The 11949-nt window shown below is 35.7% G+C and overlaps 1 protein-coding gene across 1 annotated transcript; it reads right to left on the bottom strand.

Moving 5' to 3' along the window:
* Positions 1-611: 611 nt before the first annotated feature.
* Positions 612-1790, bottom strand: LOC149572075 (F-box protein At5g49610-like). Its single transcript, XM_089815768.1, has one exon. It carries the CDS (start codon positions 1788-1790, stop codon positions 612-614), a length of 1179 nt encoding a protein of 392 aa, XP_089671894.1.
* Positions 1791-11949: the final 10159 nt, after the last annotated feature.

Here is an 11949-nt window from a genome sequence, read left to right as displayed (position 1 = left end):
ACCAAAAAATCATTGAAATCCTATGTATCATTTAAGAGCTTAGGCTGCAAGAAGTTGGCTATAATGGTGACTGATTCTCTTTCTCTAAAACTTAACAATTCCAATTGTTAAAACTTAGAACTTGATAATAGTATCTAGATAAACTTGAACTTGAAAATTGTATACTTTGTCAGTATACCGCATGAATGTTATTGTATTTCAATTCTCATTCAGTGTTGAACTGTTGATCTTATCTCACAGGAGCAATTGTCTGAGACCATGCCTAAAATATCAACACACTACTTATGGCTCAATCTTGTTGAACCCATGACAAACTTTATCATCAATATATGCTCATAAACAAGGGAGTCATTGTAATGGACAGAACCATGAAACAACGAATTGTTTAAACCAAAGACGTCGCAAGAGTGAATGGTAGAAGATAGACAGGAAGCTATCCTCTATTACACTTCGACGACACTGACAACAATGCCCAACCAAAACAGACAATCATTAGCTGAACCCAAAAAGAATTTTCAGGTCACCTTACTTCTCTATGCCAAACCCAAAAAGTCACATGAATGCAAGCAACACCAAAACTGTAAGCCAACTCCCACCTTCAGCAAAGGGCTTCAAAATGACAAAAGGGTAGGCTCAAATGTTACAAATGTTAGATTGCGAGGGTGCTGCAAATCAAATGTATCATCTATTCGATGACGTGACCATTGTCTGTTCTTCATATGGTAAACTATGACAGAATTGTAACCGCATGTGAACCATACTACACCACTGCTCGCAGATACCTCCCACGAAGTGTGAAGCTCGTGCCTTAAATCCAATTCTCGTTCTGAAATCAACCGCTTATGCTCTGTATCCAATACCCAGAAAACAAAAAGCCCATCAGCATACTCCGATGCACAAACTAATATATTTCCCTCCCATTCAATGAGGCAAAATATACAGCCTACTGAGGCAGGAACGGAAAGATTAAAACCCCATTGATCTTGATTCACATCATAACCTATAATTGTCTGCAAAATATCATCCCCATCTTCACTCAAGCCCTCTAAATCTTTAAATCCTTCCAATTCCTGAGCATCTTTGATTTCGACTCCAACGATGAAATAAATGACACCATTAAAAAAAACTTGAGTCCCTAGAGAACTGTATTGATAGATATTAATGAAGCGCAATATAGGTAGCTGCTGACCCCTGTACCAAGAATTTAGACGAGAATCAAACACCAGGGTACATGGTTGCTCCTCACCGATAGAATGGCATATCATCACAAATTTTTGAGTATTCTGTGTATAACAAATTTCACCAAAATATACCGCTCCTAGATCCACTTCAAAGGGCATTGGCAATTTTTTCAAGAACTTTGTCACAGGGTTGTACACCCAGAACACACGAATGTCCACTAAGTCATGAGGATGAAAGCATATCAGCCCATTTGATACGGTAACAATCTCAAACCTCCCATTTCGAAAAGAACTGTCTAAGCCTTCCAAAGAAAAAGGAACAGTGGAAATATTACCAGTTTGGGAATTGAAAGAGCGAAACTGGAATTTCTCTGGCGTCGGTTGTTGTGCTATATCACTGAAATAAAATATCGATTCCTTGTGACAATTCTTGTGATGGGTGTAAACAAAACCTGGGTCAAAAATAAGGGCGCGCCACCTCTTTCGTACTGTGGACATTTTGAGCACATCTTTGGTGGAAAATCTCGAAAGTATGTTTGTAATCAGCTCGTCAAGGCATTCCACCTGCTCTGCGCTGCTTCTTGCTTTCAATCTGGAAATGCTCGCCATTTTCAGGTCGGGATGTGTTTGCCAATGGCGGGATGCGTTTGAAAAAAAAGTGTTTCAATCTTGACAACAAGGACCATTTCTTCTGCGTCGTAAATAAGTATATATTTATCAGTTTTTATATATTTAAAAATAAAATGAGTTTAAATTATTCTATTAGATTAAAATTTTCATATCTTCAACATTAATAATAGAATAATTGTGAAAATTAATACTATTGCAGTCACTATTATTAATCTCCTATTGTAAATGATTATTAAATTGGTGAAAATAAATTCTCAGCTAATATCAAAAAATAACATAACTGCAACTTCATCAATAAAATACGGAAAAAAATTTAGAACACAATATTTTCTGACAAATCGTCTTTGGAAAAACCCCTAAAGGAAAACCAATTCTGTAGATGGAAAATATATTAACTTCAACAAATCAAAAGATACAAAATTCATTGCCTCTCATTGGCAGAATTCAAACAACTTCCTAATTTTTCCTGTTGATATTTTTCACTGCTATCCCCAATGCTATCGCTGCGCCCTTGCTAACATTACAAAACTGTTTGCTATCACGACGAACTCATTTGCTAACACTGCAAATGCTTCTACAACTTCTTCTTGTTCTCTATTATGTTTTGTTCTCCAAATGCCTCCCTTGACCCCCTTTTATACTACTTAACCAAGAGGTTTCTAGTTACTTCTTAATCAAGACAACTAAACCAAGAAGTTTCTAATTGCTTCCTATCAAGAAGTTTCTAGAAGGAGTCAATTAATTAACAAATATTTGTCGTGACTCTAAAAATTATTTGCCAATTAATCACATATGGACAAACAACTGTCGAAGCTACCTAAAACTAACATTCCCTCTTAGCGAGGAAGTTGTTCTACATAATACCTATCTCTGAAGAAGATGAATTTCACCTTCCCCAATGCCTTAGCTACAATGTCTGCTACTTGTTCCTCTATAGGTATGTACTATTGCTTAACAACCCCCCGTTGTACACAATGTCTGATGAAGTGATATGTGATGTCTATATGTTCAGACCTATCATGAAACACTGGGTTCTCATACAACTTGATGCAACTCTCATTGTCGTAGTGTATCACAGTAGTCTCAACCTACTGACCAAACAAGGCTACTAACAACTTTTGAAGCCATATAGCTTCACATGTCGCCATGCTAGCTACTATTTATTTTGCTTTTGCTGAACTCAGAGCCATGGATTTTTGCTTCTTGTTGAACTAAGATACAACACCCTAAAGTGCTTGTTTTTTCATTGTACTTCCTTGCCAATCTGCATCAGTTTAGTCCATCAACCTAATACCTTCACCTCAAACATATGTGATCCCATACTCAACTGTACCACGCAAGTAACACGATACATGCTTGGTCGTTGTCCAATGCATTCTCTTTGGTTCAACCATGAACTAACTAAGATAGTTTACTACAAATGTTATATCTAGCTTAGTGTTGACCAAATATATAAGTGAACCAATCAATTGTCTGTATAAGGTGGGATCTACATCCTTCTCCTTAGATGTATCTACTTTCCTCTAATTCGTGATCATGGGTGTAGACATGGTTTTGCAATCCTCCATCCCGAATCTCTTCAAGATTTCAATGCAATATTTACCTTGACCAAAGAAAATCTCTCCATCTGTCTGTCACACCTTCATGCCTAGAAAGTAGTGCATAAGTCCTAGTTCCTTCATCTAAAACTCTTTTGCAAGGTCCCTCTTGCGGTCCTCTATGAGCCCTAGTGAACCTGTTAGAAACAAGTCATCCACATAAAAAACAAGAATGAGAATTTCCACCACCAACTACCAAGTAGTAGAGGTTAGCATATGCTTCACTCTTCACAAAGCGCATTTTCTGCAAGTATGTGTCAATGCGCTCATAACATGCTCTAGGAGCCTGCTTGAGTCCGTACAATGCTCTCTTCAATCTATACAGGTGGGTCTCTTTGTTGTGTGCTACAAAGCCTTCCGGTTGCTCTATGTATACCTCCTCCTTTAACTCACCATTAAGGAATATTGTCTTGACAGCCATTTGATGGATCTACCATCCCATCTGTGGTGCAAACGAGATCACAGCTCATATAGAAGTATACCTGGCCACTCGAGCAAATGTCTCCTTGTAGTCTATTCCCTCCTTCTGAGAGAGCCCCTTGGCCACAAACCTTGCCTTGTATTTCTCGATGCTACCATCTGCACTGTTCTTTATCTTATAGATCCAGCATGAACCAATTACTGCTCTATCTGTTGGTCTAGGAGCTACTTCCCACACATCATTCTGCATAATTGAGTTATACTCCTCAACCATAGCATCTTGCCATACCTGATGCTCTGTAGCCTCCTGATAGCCAGAAGGTTCACTATCTACCAACTAACTAACTAACTAATGCTACATAGTCATTGAACTTGGTTGGTTGTCTCCGTTATCTAGTACTCTTCCTAGGAGCTCCCACAAACTCCTAAGTATCCCTTAGTGTCTCTTGAACCTCATGGTTCTTGTTGCCAACTGTAGAGGATGCGATATCAACCTCTAAGTCTTCTAGATGCATTTCCTTTTGCACCTGTTGCTCCATGCTCTGTGAATCTTCACCACCTGAGCCTACACTTGTATTGGTAACTATACTTGTGTTTTGCTACCCTTGACTAGGCCTTGGAGCTTATGCTCGCTACTCACTCTAATCATCTACTGGAAAATCTCTAGAACTTCTAAATGCCTTGTCCTCCATGAACTTAACATCACATCTGACAATAACTCTTTTGGTCCCAGGGTTAAAAATCCTATATGCCTTTGAGGTTTCATTGTACCCAACAAAGTACCCCCTCTCTACAGTCTGATCTAACTTGGTATGTGTATCACTTGGAATATGGCAATATGTCAAACTCCAAAATATTTTGAAATGGCTAACATCAGGCTTCTTACCTATGAAAGCTTCCTCTAGTGTCATCCTCCCTAGAACCTTGTGTGGAACCCTATTTTGAATGTAAACTATTATACTAGATACTTCTACCCATAAGTAGCGGGGCATATCCTGGTCATGTGGCATAGATCTTGTCACCTTTGATATAGAATGGTTCTTCCTCTCAACAACTCCATTCTGTTGTGGATTGTAAGGAATGGTCCACTCTCTCTTGATTCCTTCCCTAGTACATAACTCCTTGAAGTTATTTCCTTTGTACTCACCTACATTGTCTAACCGAACAACCTTTATCTTCTTTCCTGTCGAGTTCTTCACTAGAGCCTTGAACTCTTGAAACTGACTGAAAACCTCATCCTTGGTCTTCAAGAAGTATATCCAGGTCTTCCAAGAGAAATCATCAATAAAAGTAACATAGTACTCATATCCTCTAATAGACTTTGTTGACATTGGTCCACAAGCATCTAAATGTACTAGATCAAGAACACCTTTAGATTAGGTGTCACTCCTTGGAAAAGATGCTTTCACAAACTTCTCCAACATGCATCCATTACATACATCATCATGCTTTGTGCTCACTTCTGGAACACATGTTATAGTCTCACGAAGCAATTTGAGTGCTCCATGATGAATATGGCCCATCCTCCTATGCCATAGCTCTCCAAGATCTCTAGGATTATGACTGCTCATGAGTGGCTTAGGAGTGTCAAACTGTAACCTATAAAGGTGACCACTCCTAACTCCAATAGTTATGGGTGATTTCCAATCCTTGTGCTTAATCAACACATGTGTCCCTCTAAAGAGTACATTATACCCCCTATCCTAAAGAACAGATACTAAAATCAAATTCATACTTAATCCTAACACATGCAATACATCATGAATTGGAACTTTCTTTCCATTCTCCCTCTGAAACTAAACAATTCCCTTCCCAATTGGGTTGAGTTTGGACAAGTTTCCCATAGAAATCCAGATATTGGTGTTCTCCTCCTTATAACTAGAGAAGTACTCTCTAACTCCTGTCAAATGAAATGACGCCCTACTATCTATATACTAGATAGTCTATGAGGTTGAGCTCACCATACAAGCTATAAGTGTAAACTCATCTTCCATTCTACTGGAGAGTTCTTCTACACTTTCTTTAGCAACCACCTATTTTTTTTCCTTCTTCCTTTCTGGGCAATCACTGAAATAGTGACCAAACTTGTGACATCCAAAGCATTTGACCTTAGAAAGGTCCTTCTTCTTCTTTTCACTTTGTGAGTTCGATCCTTTGATAGATCCCTTCTTTTCTTTCCCTTTCCCTATTAGGGCAATGTTCTCCTATTCCACCTTACTTTTTTGACTCTTATTGGATCCATTGAAAAGACTTAGTCTAAGCTCCTTCTAAGTGAAATCAGTCCATAGTCGATCCCAACTCAGTAAGGTATCTTGTCCATTGACAACTTGAACAAAGATAGTCCACTGTTTAAAAAACCCATTTAGGGTTATTCTCACTAGCTCGTCATCATTGGGACTATCTCAAACAACTGCTAACTCATCCTTGACAAGTCTAAGCTTGTTGAAGTAACTTGTAACATCTTCTCCCTAGTTCATCCAAGTATTCTTTAGCTTCTCTCGAAGAACCATCTTCTTGTTGGTGGTAGCATTTTGGTACAAATTCAGAGTGGCATCCAACATCTTCTTCATTGTATCTAGCTCCACATTATGTGGAACAATATGATCTTTGACTCCATCAAGGATAATACCCCTCGCCTTGGCATCGTCCTTCTTATATGGTGCAAGTTGTATAACATTAGTAGGTACAACTATACTAGTGGTAGCATAATCTTTGATACCATTCTCTTCCAACAATAAAGGAATTATGGCCTTCCAGACACCAAAATTCAAGGCACTTTCCAATCTATCCTTATCTCTTAAACTAGCTAAATCCATCTCAAGGGATTAAAGCAATAAATCTGAAGAGATCAAAATTTCTTGCCTAAGGCAAAACTCTTCTATCCTCAACACTACTCTGATACCATGTGAAAATTAACACTATCGCTTTCACTGATTATTAATCTCCTATTGTAAATGATTATTAAATTGATGAAAATAAATTTCTAGCTAATACCAAAAAATAACACAACTACAACTTCACTAATAAAATACGGGAAAAAATTTAGAACACAATATTTTTGGACAAATTGTCTCTGGAAAAACCCCTAAGGGAAAACCAGTTTTGCAAATGGAAAATATATTAACTTTAGCAAATCAAGAGATACGAAATTCCTTGCCTCTCACTAGCAGAATTCAGAAAACCTCCTAATTTCTCCTGTTGATATTCCCCACTACTATCCCCAACACTATCACTATGCCCTTGCTAACACTGCAAATTGCTTCTACAACTTCTTATTGTTCTCTGTTAAGTTTTGTTCTCCAAATGCCTCCCTTGACCCCCTTTCATGCTACTTAACCAAGAGGTTTCTAGTTGCTTCTTGATCAAGACAACTCAACCAAGAAGTTTCTAGTTGCTTCCTAACCAAGAAGTTTATAGAAGGAGTCAATTAATTAACAAATATTTGTCATAACTCTAACAATTATTTGCCAATTAATCACATATGGATGAATAGTTGTCCAAGCTACCTAAAACTAACAACAACAAAGTGGCCAAAATTAATATTAGATTTTAAAATACAACAATAAAGATTAAATTAAAAAATTATTATTATTAAAAAAATTATTTTCAACATTAATTATAATGACAAAGTGACCATAATTAATATTAGATTTTGAATTCTTAAATAAATTTATTGAATATGGATCAAGATGGATCAAAAGTTAAACTCTTATATTTTACATGTCATAAGGGATGAAATTAATGTAAATATTTTATTGTATTATTTAATTATCTTAATTTTGTTACTTTTAATATAAACACTAGGGAAGTTTGATATGGCAATGGTCAATATTGACGAGAACCTTACTTTCTAGTGTATTGTGGTGATAGGGAAATTCGAAAGCTACCTACTCTCACAATTAGGAATGTGGATATCTTTGAGTAGAGGAAACCATAATTTGCAAGACTGTGGATTTCTCGCAAAAGCTTTTAGGGCTAAAGTTCAAAGGAGAGGTTGAATTAAGGCATATTTAAGAGAAGAGGAGCTACAAAGTGGAGACAAGGGTAAACAATATGTGGGGGAAATCATTGAAGACAAATGGATGCTTAGGTAGAGGATCATCTTGGCCTAAGCCAAGGAATACTAAAGTGTAGAACTATCCACTAACTAAGGATTTGGGGCTGCCTCAAACTAACTCTTCAAATTTTTGTTTCTTCTCCTATTCTCTATTGTTAATGTATACAACTCTAGCCATGATTAGTAATAGGGAAGTCATTGAATGGCTCTATATATGTAAATAATAGAAGGATTATGATCTCATTATTTTGTTACATGTCAATTTTTTGCACCCTATAACCATAGGAGGTTTTATGAGGTAGTATCACTATGCAATTAATAGGTGGAATGTGTATCACTAGATGATTGGTTTTTATTTGCTAGTATATATTCTTGAGCTCTACTAAGACTCCATACCATACATATGTAAGTCTTTTATATATTAATAGAAAATTTCTTCATGACTATGTTATGTTTTACTAATATAAAAAAGTAAAATTTCTAAATAAATCCAAACATTTGTATAAATATTGTTTGTTTTAATCAACTAAAAAAATGTCGTCTTACCATTAACAAATAATGAAGTATCAACCAATTTTTATTTTCCTTCTCTACAACTTTTGAATTTTGTCTCATGACCTCAACTCTTGCACATGGTGACCACTTAAAGTAGGGGCCCTATCCCTTCCCTTGTAAATCCTCCTACCAATGTACCAAATTTATGTTATCTTTCAAGGACCCTACTACAAAGAATCTTGAGATACTACTTGGGAGCACTATATATTCCTCCTTGACCACCTTAAGGACTGACACTGTACTTGATGGATCATCTAAGAAAAGAGAGGATGTTTTCTCTATGAAGAACTAAAAACTTGGAGCATGCACCTTCAAAGGGAAGCTCAAAATGCAAGGTATGTAAAAACATGCACATGGGCAATGATCAAGATTTCTTTGATATATTCCTTGAGCATTTTTTTTTTGCTCAATAATTTGCCTAAACCTTGTTAATTTCTATTATATGGCCTAACATTGTGGTGGATCATATTGTTTCATCCTTGAATATTGCTTTGGTTGGAAAAAAATTCTAAATGACCCCAACCATTGATATGGTGAGATGATGGGCAACTACCAAACAAAAGTTAAAGGAAAGCGTAACAACTATTTTAATGGTGGGTGGTCTTTTCCTCTTCGAATTCATAGTTGATGAAGATATCATTATTGTTCTCACCATAAACCCCTAGGATAGTGGAAATAATCATGTCACTTTATCATGGAAGCTATAGGTTGTTCATGTTGCTAACTTAAATAAAATTGCACTAGTGTGGGTGCACTCTCAAATTTTCCACTAGATTTTTGAGGTAAAAAATATTCAAGTGGATTGGAAGCACTTTTTGGCAGTATTTCCCTACAAATGGGATGACAAAGGCCAAGCCCAAGTTGGTTTTTGTATAATTTTGTTTAAATATAAATATAAATGAAAGTCGTCCTAACTTTAATTTTCTACAATATAAGTTGGTAAAATGGACACAGGCTATAGTATATAAAAATGCTATAGTTTGTTGTAAAAAATGCTCAAAATTAAGACACCTAATTTCATAGCTTAAATTCCCCTCTAAATAGTCCCAAATAATGGAATAGATATAATTTCCTTATATAAGATGGTCATTAAGGATTTTAATTTTAATTTTAAAACGTGTGGTGAAGGGTCTAGAAAAGATATTGAGAACTGCCCATTTAATGGCCGAGGGGGGGGGGTGTAACAATTAATGTTAACTCTGACTAAGGCTATCAATCCACAGGACAAGGGGAAGATGACATGCCTACAAAGGATACATCTCTTGTGGAAGGGTAAATTCCAATGCTTTCCATGAAAGACTCCAACAAATTGATGGAGAGTTCTTGTTCACCAAAATTAGCCACTTCTCTAGTGTTTCTCCAAAGGAGACTAATCCTACCTCATCCTTGAAGACAAAATACTCACCACATAGCACCACCATAATCACTTATTCACAAATACACAAGGAGTGGTAATTAAAAAAGTAGAAAACTAGGAATAAAAATATTGAAGTGGTTGCGTAACCACTAGTACATTTTGACTCATTTTTCGAGTAAAATTGGTCAATTTTTTTACTCATGTTGGTCAAATTTTTGACCAAATGCTTTGTGGATATTTTTGTAATAAAAAATTTGACCAAGTCTTGTAGGTGTCAGAATTGCGACAATGTAATTGGTCGAAAATGGCATCCCTTGTTAATAAGACCATTGGTCAAAATTTTGACCAAGTTTGGTCAAAATGTCAACCAAAGCATCAACCAACATGTCAAATCCATGATGAAAATTTTGACAAATCTTTGGTGTAAATTTTGACCAACATTTTTTGTTTTAAAAAAAATTACTGGAAGATAAATATCCAAAGCAATCACCAACGGTAGCCTAGTTAGTGATCAGTTTGGATATTTTTCTTCAAGTCTTTGGTGTGTCTACCACCACCTTGAGATGAGATTTGGATGAGGTTCTCATCTATTAGGGTGTCTCATTCCCTACATCTTGACCATGGAGATGGAGAGAATATATGTTAATACTTAATTAAATGAATACAACTACAAGAGAATTGCATTGCCTCAAGTAGTCATTGCTTGAGGAGATGTAGCCTCAAACTCCCGAGTAACCTTAAAACATCAAAAATTCATTCACTTTATTCCTCTAAAATAGTACATAGTACATAGTTGTAGTAACAACTTAGTGAATCAAAAATCAAGGTAGAATTTAAGTATATCACATGTGCATTGGCTAATGCACCAACTGTTGGAAAAATTGGACTTTATACACATTCTAAGAGAATGGGCTTACTTACATCTTAAATTTTTCTAGGGAGACACATCAAACCTCCCTAACATTGAGGGTGACTTATTCCTTATGAAACTAAAAGAACTCAACTAACTAACAGGTGTCTTAGTCATGTTTGAACTCTTAATCAACATACAAGAATACAGGAACATGCAAGAATCACTACACGAGTTAATGAAACACAATATTACCATCCTGCAAACTCCTCCAGATCCTCTGGGTGTTAATTCCTACCAAGATAAAGTTGACAATTTTCTGGCAATTGCATTTGGTTTGTTTCCTCTAACTTCTTCCACACAGGTTGCAAGGGCACTCTTAACAAACAAGCATCCATTCACATTATATCATTAATAACAATATGATAGTATAATAACCATGGACAATCACATATCATAATAATTCATTATATATAACATATATATATAATAATTAAGTGAAAACATTGTCCGCACATTAAAGTTTGATGGAAGTAATGAATAGGATAAAGAAGCTAATATAGTACCAATTGTAGGACTCGTAACTTCCCCCATTATACTTTTAGTTGTCCTCACAAACAAGGACCTAATATCAAAATATACCACATCATATCTATAACCTATAAATTTTTACTTAGTACCTTTTATATCGATTTTAATTATTTTATTGTTTTGGTCTAAGTAGAATTTTTTAAAGAGTTTCAATGTCTTCCATCTCATCATCAACATATTATGCCTCCTCCCCTGCATCATTATTATCATGGTCCTTCCAATACACAACTTAAATAAGAATATTTGAAACTTCATATCAAGTACTACTATTATTTCAAGCTTACATGGAAAAAATAAAAACCAATCATTACCTTATGTTGATGTCCACAAAATAAGAAGGCATTTAGTGTTTACTAGTTTATCTAAAACAAAACTTATAAAAGATGAACTAGACTTACATGAAGCAACATTTCATTGTCAAACAAGTCATATTCTAAAGCAATATCCTAAAGTCCTCTTCCTATTACCTGTATCTCCTACCTAGTCAAAACCCACAATTTCCTGCAGCATCAATTCATCATTCCCTAAATATCTCATACCAAAATGTATTGTGCCCTTCAATTACAATAACTCATTATATCTACCTTGACTATTTCTAACATGACAAATAGATGTGTATTGTATGTCAAAATATGAAACGTATGGCATGTTCTCTTGAGAAAAACATAGTGTGGTTGTTTGGGGGAAGAAATCATTAAAATGAGTGCTCT

Source organism: Cupressus sempervirens, chromosome 2 (assembly GCF_028749045.1).
Source record: "Cupressus sempervirens isolate cs-2001-9-10 chromosome 2, ASM2874904v1, whole genome shotgun sequence".
Taxonomy (NCBI): Eukaryota; Viridiplantae; Streptophyta; class Pinopsida; order Cupressales; family Cupressaceae; genus Cupressus; species Cupressus sempervirens.
This window is presented reverse-complemented; position numbering and strand designations above follow the sequence as displayed.